Source organism: Bombina bombina, chromosome 7 (assembly GCF_027579735.1).
Source record: "Bombina bombina isolate aBomBom1 chromosome 7, aBomBom1.pri, whole genome shotgun sequence".
In the NCBI taxonomy this organism is placed as follows: domain Eukaryota; kingdom Metazoa; phylum Chordata; class Amphibia; order Anura; family Bombinatoridae; genus Bombina; species Bombina bombina.
The window spans coordinates 62,379,647-62,398,997 of NC_069505.1; the positions used below are offsets into that span (position 1 = coordinate 62,379,647).

The 19,351-nt window shown below is 34.8% G+C and overlaps 1 protein-coding gene across 1 annotated transcript in view; it reads right to left on the minus strand.

Moving 5' to 3' along the window:
- The window catches only part of PTS (6-pyruvoyltetrahydropterin synthase), a 50,822-nt gene that overhangs the window by 6,405 nt on the left and 25,066 nt on the right, over positions 1-19,351 (minus strand). Inside the window, exons 4-5 of the mRNA XM_053720144.1 lie at positions 5,779-5,835; positions 4,960-5,030 (exon numbers count right to left, since the gene is read on the minus strand). Coding sequence (XP_053576119.1) covers positions 4,960-5,030; positions 5,779-5,835 — 128 coding nt within the window. The remainder of the gene's footprint in view (positions 1-4,959; positions 5,031-5,778; positions 5,836-19,351) is intronic.

Here is a 19,351-nt window from a genome sequence, read left to right on the forward strand (position 1 = left end):
TATATACACATATTAACACATAAATATATATGTATATACACATAATAACACATAAATATATATGTATATACACATAGTAACAAATAAATATAAATGTATATACACATAGTAACACATAAATATATATGTATATACACATACTAACACATAAATATATATGTATATACACATAGTAACACATAAATATATATGTATATACACATAGTAACACATAAATATATATATATATATATACACATAGTAACACATAAATATATATATATATATATATATATATATACATAGTAACACATAAATATATATGTATATACACATAATAACACATAAATATATATGTATATACACATAGTAACAAATAAATATATATGTATATACACATATTAACACATAAATATATATGTATATACACATAGTAACATAAATATATATGTATATACACATAGTAACACATAAATATATATATATATATATATATATATATATATATATATACACATAGTAACACATAAATATATATATACACATAGTAACACATAAATATATATGTATATACACATAGTAACACATAAATATATATGTATAATACACATAGTAACACATAAATATATATGTATATACACATAGTAACACATAAATATATATGTATATACACATAGTAACGCATAAATATATATGTATATACACATAGTAACACATAAATATATATGTATATACACATAGTAACACATAAATATATATGTATATACACATAGTAACACATAAATATATATGTATATACACATAGTAACACATAAATATATATGTATATACACATAGTAACACATAAATATATATGTATATACACATATTAGCACATAAATATATATGTATATACACATAATAACACAAATATATATGTATATACACATAGTAACACATAAATATATATGTATATACACATAGTAACACATAAATATATATGTGTATACACATATTAACACATAAATATATATGTATATACACATAATAACACATAAATATATATGTATATACACATAGTAACACATAAATATATATGTATATACACATACTAACACATAAATATATATGCATGTAATCATATACATATATATATATTTCAAGTGAAATCACAGTCATCCATAGACCCCAATGTAAAGGCACTTTTCAGTGCCGTTTTTTTCTAACACCCCACTCCCACTCATTTTAACCCCTTAAAACTGTTTTGTGAAACTATTATTTACAAAAATAAAGATGCTGGTATTTTTTTATTGTATACAGGAACTATCCACTTTATTTTGGGCAAATTTGGGGCCATTTTTTTAATTAACCAGAGGTCTGAATTTAATGAGCGCTAAGTGCTACTTGTAAAGGCTGGTTATTTAGCGCTCCACTTGTAATCTAGCCCATAATGTATTTATATATATTCTTGCATATGTTTATTTTTATCTGAGTAATTGTGCAAGCATATAGTGCTGATTTCTAGGGACAAATCACACAATAATGGCCTTAAATCACCAAGTATCCCCATTCTCACTAATATTTAAGAAAAATGCCTTTAAGTTTCATGAACAACAGAATAATTAAGCTCAAAGGGACATTATACACTCATTTTTTCTTTGCATAAATGTTTTGTAGATGATCTATTTATATAGCCCATAAAGTTTTTTTTTTTTAAATTAATGTATAGTTTTGCTTATTTTTAAATAACATTGCTCTGATTTTCAGACTCCTAACCAAGCCCCAAAGTTTTATGTGAATACCGTCAACTACCTACTCCAGCTTGCTCCTGTTTGTGTAAAGGGTCTTTTCATATGCAAAAGAAGGGGGAGGGGGGGGGGGAGTGTCTTATTTGCCACTTGCAGTGGGCTTTCCAGCTACATTTTCAACAGAGCCAAACTGACAGCTTCTAAGTAAGTTTTTAAACAGTTTTATACTGGATTTTTATATCAGTATCTGTGCATATTATTCTTTATAGTAGTGTCTATTACATGCAGTTATATGAAAATGAGTGTATACTGTCCCTTTAAGAGAAAACAAAACTATAGAGAGACTTTAAGTCAGGGGTCAGCAACCTTGGCACCCCAGATGTTTTGGAACTACATTTCCCATGATGCTCAGACACCCTCAAAGTGTGTCTCGGCATCATGGGAAATGTAGTTCCAAAACTACATTTAGAGGGACAATGAACTGTATTGTATGTATGTATGTATGTATGTAGAGAATTGTTCTCTCCTTTAATATCCGTGTTCTTCCCAGGACCTTTTTAGCGGTTGCACCACCCCTCTAATTTTACTCATCGCCCGGCTAAAGTTTTTATTTATGTTAAATTATACAATTAATTTGTGCTTTTTTATAATATTAGAAAATATTTCAGTGCCCTCCCCAGCCACTTCATTATGTCACCCGGCCACTACATAATGTCACCCGGCCATTTCATAATGTCACCCAGCCACTTCATAATGTCACCCGGCTACTTCATAATGTCACCCGGCTACTTTATAATGTTAAAATAAAAAGAGAGAAGCGCTCAACCTGGGAACGAACAATAGCATAATAGCTTGTTCTATGGCTAGTTACCACCCTAGAAGCAGCCTCTTTTTGCTCAACATGTGCCTTTCACAGAGAAGAACTTTCATGTAGCATATCAGTCTGATCCTGACTTCACAGTACAGTCCAGCCCCGAAATACCAGGCAATCCCTCTCTGAACAAGAGAAACGGCAAAACCCCAGACGTACGTTTCGGCCTATTGTGGGCCTCGTCAGTGAGGTGCAGCCATGTCCCTCTAGGCACACCGAGCAACGGGTCCACGTCTGGATTCCCGCATCACACTTAGGGAGACTTCTCTAAGTGTCATAATTTGCATAAATAAAAAGAGAGAAGCGCTGCACCTCACTGACGAGGCCCAAAGGAGGCCGAAACGATCGTCTGGGGTCGTCATGTTCCTTGTTCAGAGGAGAATTGCCTGGTATTTCGGGGCTGGACTGACCATGTCGGCGGGATCAGACTGATATACTACAGGAAAGTTTTCCTCTGTGAAAAGCACAATTGGGCAGAAAGAAGCTACTAGCAGGTGGCAACCGGGCCATAGAACAAGCTATTGATGCTGCTGTTCGTTCCTGGCAGACTGCTTCTCATTCTGTTTTGTACTTCATAATGTTACACATAATATCACCTGGCTACTTCATAATGTCACCCGGCCACTTCATAATGTCACCCGGCTACTTCATAATGTCACCCGGCTACTTCATAATGTCACCCGGCCACTTCATAATGTCACCCGGCTACTTCATAATGTCACCCGGCCACTTCATAATGTCACCCGGCTACTTCATAATGTCACCCGGCCACTTCATAATGTCACCCGGCTACTTCATAATGTCACCCGGCTACTTCATAATGTCACCCAGCCACTTCATAATGTCACCCGGCTACTTCATAATGTCACCTGGCTACTTCATAATGTCACCCGGCCACTTCATAATGTCACCCGGCTACTTCATAATGTCACCCAGCCACTTCATAATGTCACCCGGCCACTTCATAATGTCACCCGGCCACTTCATAATGTCACCCGGCTACGTCATAATGTGTTGTACCTGCTGGAGTGCTTCAGTTGTTTACAAGTAGTTTTTTTATTTTGTCATTTGAACTAGCTGTTTTTGCCTGTTAAAACTGCCACCTTTACAGAAAATTTTAGAATTGCAATATTATAGAACTGGCTATAGAAAGCTACATAAAGAAGACGTAGCAGAAGCAATCACATTCCCAATGGGGGGGTGGGAGAAATAGGTACTAAATGTTCATTTTAAATAGTTCTACCTGAGTATTAATCTTTGTATATACAGTCAGAGATAAGGGACTTTTGTGTATATAGAGAAAAATAAAGGAGTCTGCTCTCTCTGCAAGCTCACACCATTTAAATGTGTTGTGATTTCAATTTGCAAAAACAGCTACAGTATTTCATATACAAAAAACACAAAGCCAATTTTACCGTACAGTGTCCCTTTCATGGTGACACATGAGAAGCGCGTCAATTACTACTCCTCGTTCTTTGGAGTATTATCAGGGGCTTATCAACAGCAGTTTATTGTCTCTTTAATCTCCTAGGCCATCCAGACGTGTGACTCAGTTTTATTTCTTACCCTCCTTGCTTCATGTTTTTTAGCATTTCTTTTTTTTTACTCTCCTCTCATTGTCTACAATTTCATTTCACTTTGACAGCAGTTGATCCCTTTTTATATGTATGCTTACTGACTGCTACGCTAATTTGCCTGGATCTTGGTAGCCTATTGTTTAATACGTTCGTGGTGCAGGTAATCGCTCTTATTTTGCTATGAAAACATTGTGTTTGGTTGATTCATGAAATAGACTTACAGAGCACATACATTTTGAAAGAAAATACAGGCAGACATAAAGGGACAATCTACCTAAAAATATGTTTATTGTTTAAAAAGATAATCCTATATTACCCATTTGCCAGTTTAGCATCACCAACACGGTTATATTAATATACTTTTTACCTCTGTAATTACCTTGTATCTAAGCCTCTGCAGACTTCCCTCTTATCTTAGTGCTTTTGACAGAATTGCTTTTTAGCCAGTTAGTACTGACTTATAAGTAACTCCACAGGAGTAAGCACAATGTTATCTATACGGCACACATGGACTAGCGCTGTCTAGCTGTAAAAAAACTGTCAAAATGCACTGAGATAAGAGGTGGCCTTTAAAGGCTTAGAAATTAGCATATGCACCTACCAAGGGTTAGCTTTCACAAAAGAATACCAAGAGAACAAAGAAAATTTGATGATCAAATACATTTGAAAGTTATTTTAAATTGCATGTCCTATCTGAATCATGAAAGTATAATTTTGACTAGACTATCCCTTTAATTGGTCTTTTAGTTTGCCCATCAAACATTTTGTTTCTCCTGTAGATATATAAAATGCCTGCTTCTCTTACCTAGTATTATTTCTGAAAAAAGGGACATCCTTATCCAGATTTTTGTGGTCCATGGGAACAATAATGGCTTCCTGTAGAGATGATAGAGGTTGTTAGTTATTTTTATATATAAGATACAGTAATGCATCACTCTCATTATCTCTATTAACCCCTTAACAACACAGACATACCCTGCACATCTTGCGTGTCCTTAAAGGGACAGGAAACCCCAAAACGTTCTTTCATGATTTGTATAGAACATACATTTTTTATAAACTTTCCAATTTACTTCTGTTATCAAATTTGCTTCATTCTCTTGTTATCCTTTGCTGAAGGAACAGCATTGAACTACTGGCAGCTAGCTGAACACATCTAGTTATCCAATCACAAGAGACAAATGTGTGAAGGCACCAAACAGCAGCTAGCTCCCACCTGTGTAGAATATGTGAGTTTTTATTTTCAACAAGGGATACCAAGAGAACAAAGCACATTAGAAAATAGAAGCAAATTTAAAAGTGTCTTAAAATGACCGGCTCTATCTGAATCATGCAAGTTTAATTTGGACTTTCCTATCCCTTTAAGGTGTTTTGAGCCCTGTAATAGTGTGGATCTCACAAATGCGCTATTACTACATGCGTCACTTTAGGAGGTTTTCAGAAATAGTGCAGTTTTGTAGCTATCCGTGAGAGTGAAAAGACAGCTGTTGATAATGGGTTAAATCTATACTACCCCCAACAACACGTATAAGATGGTATCAATCCAATGATCTTTAGAAATAAGAAGAGATAATCTCCAGTAAGTCTCCCAATATCATCTCCATCATTTTGCACAGCTTCTTACCTCCATGTGACGCTTCAGATCACTTAGGTTCATCACCATCCCAGTGAGAGGATCGATCTGAGAAAGAAGGAATTTGATACAACAAAAAAGAAATAAAAGGTAAGCTCACCCCTAAATAGTATTATATGTGTAACCCAGGTGCATCCTAGATAATATACATAGAAAACAAGACAAAGGAAAGAGTTACTTCAAATAAGAAGTTCCTAAAAGTCTAGGGAGAAAGCACAACTGTATAGATAACAAATTGTTATACAGTTCTGCTTTCTCCCTAGACTTTTAGGAACTTCTTATTTGAAGTAACTACTTCCTTTTTCTTGTTTTATAATTTGATATAACAAACTGAGTGATGCCACGTGCTGTACAACAAAAAAAAGTGTGCAAGGAGATAGAGACATCATATGATGCACGAGACACGGACAAATATGGAATAAGATTGCGGTCAAAAAGGCAAATAAAAAGTAGCTGCTCTTTCGCTTTCAATTAAAGGGACAGTCTACACCAGAATTGTTATTGTTTTAAAAGATAGATAATCCCTTTATTACCCATTCCCCAGTTTTGCATAACCAACACAGTTATATTAATATACTTTTAACCTCTGTGATTATCTTGTATCTAAGCCTCGGCAAACTGCCCCTTTATTTCAGTTCTTTTGACAGACTTTCAGTTTAGCCAATCAGTGCCTGCTCCCAGATAACTTCACGTGCATGAGCACAGTGTCATCTATATGAAACACATGAACTAACACCCTCTAGTGGTGAAGAACTGTTAAAATGCATTCTGAAAACAGGTGGCCTTCAAGGTCTAAGAAATGAGCATATGAACCTCATAGGATAAGCTTTCAACAAAGAATACCAAGAGAACAAAGCAAAATTGGTGCTAAAAGTAAATTGGAAAATTGTTTAAAATTACATGCTCTATCTGAATCATGAAAGTTTATTTTGGACTAGACTGTCCCTTTAAATATAGAGAAATGTCTGACAATCCCAGCACATCAATATCTCAGGTAAACTTTTTAACATTTATCATGTAACATACAAAATGGCTTAATATGCCCAAAGTGATTATTCTTATTTGCATCATACAACATTATACAGGGGAATATTGATGTTTTAATTAGTTTTTATTGTAGCAGCAAAAACTCACTGTAGCATGTGGTCTTCTTTCAGAGTATGTTTTTTTTTTTTTTTTTTTGCTTTACCATACAACGTGCTTAAACATGCCCAAAGTGCTTATTCTACCTTGTTTTATAAAAATAATGTACAAAGGAATATTGATTTTGATAGTTCCCAGGCAAACTACTGAACCTAATTCTGTGACTATTTTGACACATACAAGAAGTTTAATTCCAAAAAATAAATAAAAAATAAATAGAATTTTGGAATTTTAAAACAAACTTCATTCAGTTGGTTAGATCTTTGTTAGATCAGGTTTTGATCAATTGTTATTTTCGTTAGATCTAGTATACAAGGAGCGGTATTAATTATTTGGAGTGGTGCCCCCCTTATCAAAAAATTGGAGAATTATTTTTTTAATTTGATAGATATTTGTTAGATCAGGTATGATCAGCTATTAGTTTTGTTAGATCGAACATAATTACAGATATAATAGGTACTAAATTATGGGGGGCTGGCCCCCCAAATCAAAATTTCAGTCCTAAAAATTATTCAGGCTAATAGATATTTGTTAGATCGGGTTTGATCAAGTGTTTATAATGTTAGATCTAACAAGCTTAAGCTGGTATTAACAATTATTTGGATGGGGGGCTAACCTGTCATCAGCCCCCTTATTAAAAAATTAGACAAAAAAGTATTTGATAAATATTTGTTAGATCAGGTATGATCAGTCAGTTGTTTTGTTAGATCTAACATAATTACAGAGATATAAGGTATTAAATTAGGGGGGCTGCCCCCCCCAATCAAAATTTCAGTCCAAAAAATAATTTGGGCTAATAGATATTTGTTAGATCAGGTTTGATCAAGTGTTTATTACATTAGATAACACAAGCTAAAGTTGGCATTAACACTTATTTGGAGGGGGCTCCAAGTTAAAAGTTATTTAATTTGATAGGTATTTGTTAGATCAAGTATGATCAGTCAGTGGATTTGCTAGATTTAACATATTAGTAGTATACATTTGTATAGCTGTGATGTGTACTTGTAATGTGTACCTCTGCAGTGTGTGTAGTATAGTGTATTGTATCAGTAGTATACATTTGTATAGCTGTGATGTGTACTTGTAATATGTGTGTACCTCTGCAGTGTGTGTAGTATAGTGTATTGTATCAGTAGTATACATTTGTATAGCTGTGATGTGTACTTGTAATATGTGTGTACCTCTGCAGTGTGTGTAGTATAGTGTATTGTATCAGTAGTATACATTTGTATAGCTGTGATGTGTACTTGTTATGTGTATACCTCTGCAGTGTGTGTAGTATGGTGTATTGTATCTGTAGTATACATTTGTATAGCTGTGATGTGTACCGGTTATGTGTGTACTTCTGTAGTGTGTGTAGTATGGTGTATTGTATCAGTAGTATACATTTGTATAGCTGTGATGTGCACTTGTTATGTGTGTACCTCTGCAGTGTGTGTAGTATGGTGTATTGTATCAGTAGTATACATTTGTATAGCTGTGATGCGTACCTGTTATGTGTATACCTCTGCAGTGTGTGTAGTATAGTATATTGTATCAGTAGTATACATTTGTATAGCTGTGATGTGTACCTGTTATGTGTGTACTTCTGTAGTGTGTGTAGTATGGTGTATTGTATCAGTAGTATACATTTTGTATAGCTGTGATGTGCACTTGTAATATGTGTGTATCTCTGCAGTGTGTGTAGTATAGTGTATTGTATCAGTAGTATACATTTGTATAGCTGTGATGTGTACTTGTTATGTGTATACCTTTGCAGTGTGTGTAGTATGGTGTATTGCATCAGTAGTATGCATTTGGTTAGCTGTGATGTGTACTTGTAATATGTGTACCTCTGCAGTGTGTGTAGTATAGTATATTGTATCAGTAGTATACATTTGTATAGCTGTAATGTGTACCTGTTATGTGTGTACTTCTGTAGTGTGTGTAGTATGGTGTATTGTATCAGTAGTATGCATTTGTATAGCTGTGATGTGTACCTGTTATGTGTGTACTTCTGCAGTGTGTGTAGTATAGTGTATTGTATCAGTAGTATACATTTGTATAGCTGTGATGTGTACTTATGTGTGTACTTCTGCAGTGTGTGTAGTATAGTGTATTGTATCAGTAGTATACATTTGTATAGCTGTGATGTGTACTTGTAATATGTGTACCTCTGCAGTGTGTGTAGTATGGTGTATTGTATCAGTAGTATACATTTGTATAGCTGTGATGTGTACTTATGTGTGTACTTCTAGAGTGTGTGTAGTATAGTGTATTGTATCAGTAGTATACATTTGTATAGCTGTGATGTGTACCTGTTATGTGTGTACTTCTGTAGTGTGTAGTATGATGTATTGTATCAGTAGTATACATTTGTATAGCTGTGATGTGTACTTGTAATATGTGTACCTCTGCAGTGTGTGTAGTATGGTGTATTGTATCAGTAGTATACATTTGTATAGCTGTGATGTGTACCTGTTATGTGTGTACTTCTGTAGTGTGTGTAGTATAGTGTATTGTATCAGTAGTATACATTTTGTATAGCTGTGATGTGTACTTGTAATATGTGTGTACCTCTGCAGTGTGTGTAGTATAGTGTATTGTATCAGTAGTATACATTTGTATAGCTGTGATGTGTACTTGTTATGTGTATACCTTTGCAGTGTGTGTAGTATGGTGTATTGCATCAGTAGTATGCATTTGGTTAGCTGTGATGTGTACTTGTAATATGTGTACCTCTGCAGTGTGTGTAGTATAGTGTATTGTATCAGTAGTATACATTTGTATAGCTGTGATGTGTACTTGTTATGTGTATACCTCTGCAGTGTGTGTAGTATAGTATATTGTATCAGTAGTATACATTTGTATAGCTGTGATGTGTACCTGTTATGTGTGTACTTCTGTAGTGTGTGTAGTATGGTGTATTGTATCAGTAGTATACATTTGTATAGCTGTGATGTGTACCTGTTATGTGTGTACTTCTGCAGTGTGTGTAGTATAGTGTATTGTATCAGTAGTATACATTTGTATAGCTGTGATGTGTACTTATGTGTGTACTTCTGCAGTGTGTGTAGTATAGTGTATTGTATCAGTAGTATACATTTGTATAGCTGTGATGTGTACTTGTAATATGTGTACCTCTGCAGTGTGTGTAGTATGGTGTATTGTATCAGTAGTATACATTTGTATAGCTGTGATGTGTACTTATGTGTGTACTTCTAGAGTGTGTGTAGTATAGTGTATTGTATCAGTAGTGTACATTTGTATAGCTGTGATGTGTACCTGTTATGTGTGTACTTCTGTAGTGTGTAGTATGATGTATTGTATCAGTAGTATACATTTGTATAGCTGTGATGTGTACTTGTAATATGTGTACCTCTGCAGTGTGTGTAGTATAGTGTATTGTATCAGTAGTATACATTTGTATAGCTGTGATGTGTACTTGTAATATGTGTACCTCTGCAGTGTGTGTAGTATGGTGTATTGTATCAGTAGTATACATTTGTATAGCTGTGATGTGTACCTGTTATGTGTGTACTTATGTAGTGTGTAGTATGATGTATTGTATCAGTAGTATACATTTGTATAGCTGTGATGTGTACCTGTTATGTGTGTACCTCTGCAGTGTGTGTAGTATGGTGTATTGTATCAGTAGTATACATTTGTATAGCTGTGATGTGTAATTATGTGTTTACCTCTGCAGTGTGTGTAGTATGGTGTATTGTATCAGTAGTATACATTTGTATAGCTGTGATGTGTACTTGTAATATGTGTACCTCTGCAGTGTGTGTAGTATGGTGTATTGTATCAGTAGTATACATTTGTATAGCTGTGATGTGTACCTGTTATGTGTGTACTTCTGTAGTGTGTGTAGTATAGTGTATTGTATCAGTAGTATACATTTGTATAGCTGTGATGTGTACTTATGTGTGTACTTCTGCAGTTTGTGTAGTATGGTGTATTGTTTCAGTAGTATGCATTTGGTTAGCTGTGATGTGTACTTGTAATATGTGTACCTCTGCAGTGTGTGTAGTATAGTGTATTGTATCAGTAGTATACATTTGTATAGCTATGATGTGTACTTATGTGTGTACTTCTGTAGTGTGTGTAGTATTGTGTATTGTATCAGTAGTATACATTTGTATAGCTGTGATGTGTACTTGTAATATGTGTACCTCTGTAGTGTGTGTAGTATAGTGTATTGTATCAGTAGTATACATTTCTTTCATGTAATTAGCAAGAGTCCATGAGCTAGTGACGTATGGGATATACATTCCTACCAGGAGGGGCAAAGTTTCCCAACCTTAAAATGCCTATAAATACACCCCTCACCACACCCACAATTCAGTTTTACAAACTTTGCCTCCCATGGAGGTGGTGAAGTAAGTTTGTGCTAGATTCTACATTGATATGCGCTTCGCAGCAGGCTGAAGCCCTGTTTTCCTCTCAGAGTGCAGTGAATTTCAGAGGGATGTGAAGAGAGTATTGCCTATTTGAATACAATGGTCTTCCTCTAGGGGATCTATTTCATAGGTTCTCTGTTATCGGTCGTAGAGATTTCTTCTCCTACCTCCCTTTTCAGATTGACGATATACTCTTATATACCATTACCTCTACTGATTCTCGTTTCAGTACTGGTTTGGCTATCTACTATATGTAGATGAGTGTCCTGGGGTAAGTAAATCTTATTTTTTGTGACACTCTAAGCTATGGTTGGGCACTTTATATGTAAAGTTCTAAATATATGTGTTTAAACTTATATTTGCCATGATTCAGGATAATCAGTATTCCTTCATTCAGACTGTCAGTTTCATTATTTGGGATAATGCATATGAATAAATATTTTTTTCTTACCTTGAAAATTTTCAATTGACTTTTTTCCCTGCGGGCTGTTAGGCTCGCGGGGGCAGAAAATGATTCAATTTATTGCGTCATTCTTGGCGCAAACTTTTTTGGCGCAAAATTGTCATTTCCGGCGCCGTAGTTGACGCTGGAAGTTTGTTCGTAGTTACGTCATTTTTTGACGCTTGTGTGTTCAGACGTTTTTTTGCGCCAAAAAATGTGGGCATCGTTTTCGGCGTCAGAGGATGTGGCGTCATACTTGGCGCCAAAAATGTGGGCGTCATACTTGTTCCACTTTTTCTCACATTATTTAAGTCTCACTTTTTTTTATTTATTTAAGTATCACTTGGCTTCTGGTTGCTAGAGGCTTGTTTATTTTGCATTTTTTCCCATTCCTGAAACTGTCATTTAAGGAATTTGATAATTTTGCTTTATATGTTGTTTTTTTCTATTACATATTGCAAGATATTTCATACACTGTTCCTGTATCAAGAAATGCTGAGGGATTCCTGTTGACTGATATCAGTCCTACCAAAGCTAAGTTCATTTATTTTAATGTTATGAATGTTTATCTTTAGCTATGGTTTGTAATAAGTTATCATGATAAACTTTTACATGCAGAATCCATTAGTATTTATGCTTTATATATTGCTATTCTTTTTATATCTTATGTACAAGATATAATTAGAAATTTAAAAGAATATTTTTCTGATTCTATTTTAAAGGCTTTGTCTGACATCTCGCCTTCTAATAAAATTTTTAGGTCTTTTTCAAACTTCTTTTTTAGTTGATGAAGTTTCAAATGACCAACAACATAATGAATTATCCTTCTCTGATGGTGTTTTTTCTCTTTCAGAATTTTTCTTCATCAGATATTGACACTAACAAATCTACTTTTTTATTTTTTAATAGAGTACATTTGTTCTTTGTTCAAAAGGTGTTGATTATTTTTGGATATTGAAGTAACTAGTTCTTTTGATTTTAAAGACTAGCTAACATTTAAATTCTGCTTATTAATCTTCTGTGGTTTCTTCAGAGGTTTTTTTTCAGTTCCTGATACTAGGGAATGGAATAGGCTGAGAATTTTCTTTTAGTCCTTCTTTAAGGTTTTTAAATTGTATTCTTTGCCGGCAGTTAGTTTTCAGTTATGAGGAAAGATTCCCCAAGTTAATGGGGCTCTCTTTACTCCTGCTAAATATACTATTATTCTTATAGCAAATAGTATTTATTTTTTTCCTTCAGATGGTCGTATCTTATTTAAGGAAAATTATTTTCAGGTACTTTTCTTAGACCTATAATCTATTTAGCTGATGTTGCAATTGCTTCATCTTTCTGGTTGGATACTTTAAGATCAAGTATCGGATTATGATTTGTTTAGCATTGTTAAAATCTACTACTCATTTGAAGTTCAGACTAAGAGCTATTGCATTGTCTTGTTATCTTGCATTTGTTGATTGTGCAAGTCCAGTGTGTTGACTGGTCCTTTAACTTGATTAACATGCTAATAATTTCATTTGTGTTGTCATTTTATTAAATATTTTCGCAAATGAGGTTTAATCTATGTCTTTAGCTATTTTAGCTAGAAGAACTTTGTGATTTCAATCTTGGAATGCTAATTTGATTTCTAAAATCCATATTTTTTTTTATTTTTTTTTTCAAGATAATCAATTATTTGGATTCAATTCTTTAACTGTTACTCTGGGCTTCAAGATTGAGTTCTAGGACTAAAACTTTAAGCTTATATTAGTTTTCTGTTCTTACTAAGGAACGGAATCCTGAATTCTTCCCCAAGTAACATGTTTATAATTGGAAGTTTTTTTCTTCATTCAATTAAGCCTTTTTAAAGTTCAAAGTCAGCTCCGCAAATTTGCATGTAGGTGCGGTTCTTATTCCAGCTTGGCTGGTAAGGGGCAGATTAAGACTTTTTTTAAATTGTTTGGTTCTATTCGGTCCAAACTTCTTAGTCTTTGGGTACAGAATAGGTTTCAGAGTAAAACCGTCTGTGAGAAGTCTTTTTTCTCTATCATATTCCAGCTATTCCAGTAAGACTAACACTTTGCTGAAGTGTGTTTCAGACCTATATGTTTTGGGTACTGGTGAAGTGCGGCTGGTCACCCGTTGGGGCTCAAGCGCTGCTCAGACCTGGAGTTTTCTGGGGTATTTATTTCAGTTTCATTTTAGGATCTGGGTTTTGGGGTTTTATTCAAGACTATTTATTGTTCCAAAGATAGAAAAATTTTCTGAATTGTCATATAAGTGTACCATCTTTTAGATAGGTGTTTATATGGTCTATTCTGCCTTTTTGGTCAGTGATGGCATTATTTGTTTACAATAGATACAATAGATGCATATCTTCATTTTCTGTTTTCATTCAGATTATTTTTATTTTCTGAGATTCTCTTTTTTTGACAAGCATTACCAATTTGTTGCTTTTCAATCTGGTCTAGCGACAGCTCTAAGAATCTTTTCAAGGTTCTCATTGTTCCTTATTTGGACGGTATTGTGGTATTGGCTCAGTCTTTTCGTTCTGCGAAATCTCATACGATTCAACTTTGTTGTTTCTTCAAGACATGGTTAGAGGATCTTTTTATCAAAAGCTCCTTGATTCCTCACACAAGGGTCACCTTTTTTAGGTTTCCAGATAGATTGTGTTTTTGTCTCTAACAGACAAGTGACAAGTTTATTGGGTTCCGTTTGTCGGAACCTTCAGTCTCTATTATTTCCTTCCAGTTGCTATATATGCATGGAAGTTTTATGTTTCATGGCTGCAGCATTGGATTTGATTCCCTTTGCTTATTTCATAGGAAACCTTTCCGTTTTTTTATGCTGAATAATGGTGCAGGGATTCTAGGATATAACTTTTTATATCTTTGAATCCTAATGTTTAACTATCTTTGATTCGGTGGTTAAGATCACCATCATTTAGTTCTACAGGTCTCTTCGGTTCTTTTCAACCTGGACCATGATCTCTACAGATGCGAGTCTTTTAGGTTGGGAGGCTGTCTGAGGATCTCTGTCAGCACAGGGGTTTGGAAATCTCAGGAGGCGAGATAACCATTTGATATTTTGGAACTCCGTGCATTCCCAGAGTTCTTCAGTTTGGTTTCTTTTTGAAGAAGAGACGTTTATTGTTTTTTCCAGACAATGTCACAACTGTGGCGTATGTCAATCATCAGGGTGGGACTATCAGTCTTTAGGCTGTGACAAAAGTATCTCGGATATTTGCTTGGGCTAAATCCTGCTCCTATCTAATTTCTGTGTTTTTTTTCCCAGGTATAGACAATTAGGAAGCGGATTATCTCTGTTAATCAAGCTTTACATCCGGGAGAATGGTCTCTTTACCCAGATATGTTTTTCAATTTTTCAGATGTGAGGGCTTCCAGAAATAGATCTGATGGCATCTCATCTAAACAAGAAACTTCCCAGGGGCCTATTCAGGTCCGGGGATCCTCAGGCGGAAGTAGTGTATGCATTAACACTTCCTTGGAATTATCAATCTGCCTATATTTTTTCATCTCTGGTTCTTCTTTTTAGAGTGATTTTCAAAATCATCAGAGAGCAATCTTTGGTGTGGCTGATGGCTCCAGCATGGCCACACAGGTTTTGGTATATGGTTCTTGTTCGGATGTCCAGTTGCCAATCTTGGTTACTTTCATTAAGGCCAGCCCTTATATCTTAAAGGGACACTGTACCCAAAAATTTTCTTTCGTGATTCAGATTGAACATGACATTTTAAGCAACTTTCTAATTTACTCCTATTATCAAATTTTCTTCATTCTCTTGGTATCTTTATTTGAAATGCAAGAATGTAAGTTTAGATGCCGGCCCATTTTTGGTAAACAACCTGGGTTGTCCTTGCTGATTGGTGGATAAATTCATCCACCAATAAAAAATTGCTGTCCAGAGTACTGAAACCAAAATAAAACTTAGATGCCTTCTTTTTCAAATAATGATAGCAAGAGAACGAAGAAAATTTGATAATAGGAGTAAATTAGAAAGTTGCATAAAATTGCATGCTCAATCTGAATCACGAAAGAATTTTTTTGGGTACAGTGTCCCTTTAACATTCGTTTTTTCATCAGGAATTCAAATTATTAATTTGATGGTACGAAAATGTAACGCTTAGTACTTAGTCATAGAAGTTTCTCTGATTCAGTGATTAATACTATGTTGCAGGCTCATAAATCTGTGTCTAGTAGGATTTATTATCGAGTTTGGAAGATTTACATCTCATGATGCTCTTCTTATGAATTCTCTTGGCATTCTTTTAGAATTCCTAGGATTTTATAGTTTCTTCCTAAGGTTTTGTCTGCATGTTCCTTGAAAGGACAAATCTCTGCTTTTCCTGTGCTGTTTCACAGTAAGAATTGCTAAATCTTTCTGATATTCATTGCTTTGTCCAGGCTTTGGTTCTTATCAAGCCTGTCATTAAGCCAATTTCTCCTCCTTGGAGTCTTAATTTGGTTCTGAAGGCTTTACAGGCTCTTCTGTTTGAGCATATGCTTTCGTTGGACATTAATTACGTTCATGGAAAGTATTGTTCTTTTTAGACATCTCTTCAACTAGAACAGTTTTTGAATTATATGTTCTTTCTTGTGAATCTCCTTTTTCTGATTTTTCATCAGGATAAGGTGGTTTTTGCTGTCCTCATTTCAATTTTTACCTAAAGTTGTGAATTCTAACAACATTAGTAGAGGAATTATTGTTCCTTCCTTGTGTCCTAATCCTAAGAATTCTTTGGTAAGATTCTTACATTCTTTGGATGTGGTAAGAGTTTTGAAATATTATGTGGAAGCTACTCAGATTTCAGACAGACTTCTAGTCTATTTGTTATCTTTTCTGGTTTTAGGAAAGGTCAGAAGGCTTCTGCCATTTCTTTGGCATCTTGGTTAAGCTTTTGATTCATCATGCTTATTTGGAGTCGGGTTAATCCCCGCCTCTGAGGATTACGGCTCATTCTACTAGGTCAGTTTCTACTTCCTGGACTTTTAAGAATGAAGCTTCTGTTAATCAGATTTGCAAAGCAATGACTTGGTCTTCTTTGCATACTTTTTCTAAATTCTACCATTTTGAAGTTTTCTCTTCTTCAGAAGCAGTTTTTGGTAGAATAGTACTTCAGGCAGCTGTTTCAGTTTGATTCTTCTGCTTATATTTCAGTTCTTTTCATTATAAAAATTGAAACTTTTGATTTGGGTAGTGGATTAATTTTTTCAGCGGAATTGGCTGTCTTTATTTTATCCCCCCCTCTCTAATGACTCTTGCGTGGAAGTTCCACATCTTGGGTATCTGCTATCCCATACGTCACTAGCTCATGGACTCTTGCTAATTACATGAAAGAAAACATAATTTATGTAAGAACTTACCCGATAAATTCATTTCTTTCATATTAGCAAGAGTCCATGAGGCCCACCCTTTTTTGTGGTGGTTATGATTTTTTTGTATAAAGCACAATTATTCCAATTCCTTATTTTTGATGCTTTCGCTCGTTTCTTACCACCCCACTTCTTGGCTATTCGTTAAACTGAATTGTGGGTGTGATGAGGGGTGTATTTATAGGCATTTTAAGGTTTTGGAAACTTTGCCCCTCCTGGTAGGAATGTATATCCCATACGTCACTAGCTCATGGACTCTTGCTAATATGAAAGAAATTAATTTATCAGGTAAGTTCTTACATAAATTATGTTTTGTATAGCTGTGATATGTACTTGTAATATGTGTACCTCTGCAGTGTGTGTAGTATGGTGTATTGTATCAGTAGTATACATTTGTATAGCTGTGATGTGTACTTGTAATATGTGTACCTCTGCAGTGTGTGTAGTATAGTGTATTGTATCAGTAGTATACATTTGTATAGCTGTGATGTGTACTTATGTGTGTACCTCTGCAGTGTGTGTAGTATTGTGTATTGTATCAGTAGTATACATTTGTATAGCTGTGATGTGTACCTGTTATGTGTGTACCTCTGCAGTGTGTGTAGTATTGTGTATTGTATCAGTAGTATACATTTGTATAGCTGTGATGTGTACTTGTTATGTGTGTACCTCTGCAGTGTGTGTAGTATTGTGTATTGTATCAGTAGTATACATTTGTATAGCTGTGATGTGTACCTGTTATGTGTGTACCTCTGCAGTGTGTGTAGTATGGTGTATTGTATCAGTAGTATACATTTGTATAGCTGTGATGCGTACCTGTTATGTGTATACCTTTGTAGTGTGTGTAGTATGGTGTATTGTATCAGTAGTATACATTTGTATAGCTGTGATGTGTACCTCTGCAGTGTGTAGTATGGTGTATTGTATCAGTAGTATACATTTGTATAGCTGTGATGTGTACTTGTAATATGTGTACCTCTGCAGTGTGTGTAGTATAGTGTATTGTATCAGTAGTATACATTTGTATAGCTGTGATGTGTACTTATAATATCTGTACCTCTGCAGTGTGTGTAGTATGGTGTATTGTATCAGTAGTATACATTTGTATAGCTATGATGTGTACCTGTAATATGTGTACCTCTGCAGTGTGTGTAGTATAGTATATTGTATCAGTAGTATACATTTGTATAGCTGTGATGTGTACTTATGTGTGTACTTCTGTAGTGTGTGTAGTATGGTGTATTTTATCAGTAGTATACATTTGTATAGCTGTGATGTGTACCTGTTATGTGTGTACCTCTGCAGTGTGTGTAGTATGGTGTACTGTATCAGTAGTATACACTTGTATAGCTGTGATGTGTACTTATGTGTGTACCTCTGCAGTGTGTGTAGTATTGTGTATTGTATCAGTAGTATACATTTGTATAGCTGTGATGTGTACTTGTAATATGTGTACCTCTGTAGTGTGTGTAGTATAATCTATTGTATCAGTAGTATACATTTGTATAGCTGTGATGTGTACTTATGTGTGTACCTCTGTAGTGTGTGTAGTATGGTGTATTGTATCAGTAGTATACATTTGTATAGCTGTGATGTGTACTTGTAATATGTGTGTACCTCTGCAGTGTGTGTAGTATTGTGTATTGTATCAGTAGTATACATTTGTATAGCTGCGATGTGTACTTGTTATGTGTGTACTTCTGTAGTGTGTGTAGTATTGTGTATTGTATCAGTTGTATACATTTGTATAGCTGTGATGTGTACTTGTAATATGTGTGTACCTCTGCAGTGTGTGTAGTATTGTGTATTGTATCAGTAGTATACATTTGTATAGCTGTGATGTGTACTTGTTATGTGTGTACTTCTGTAGTGTGTGTAGTATGGTGTACTGTATCAGTTGTATACATTTGTATAGCTGTGATGTGTACCTGTTATGTGTGTACCTCTGCAGTGTGTGTAGTATGGTGTATTGTATCAGTAGTATACATTTGTATAGCTGTGATGTGTACCTGTTATGTGTGTACTTCTGCAGTGTGTGTAGTATGGTGTATTGTATCAGTAGTATACATTTGTATAGCTGTGATGTGTACCTGTTATGTGTGTACCTCTGCAGTGTGTGTAGTATGGTGTATTGTATCAGTAGTATACATTTGTATAGCTGTGATGTGTACCTGTTATGTGTGTACCTCTGCAGTGTGTGTAGTATGGTGTATTGTATCAGTAGT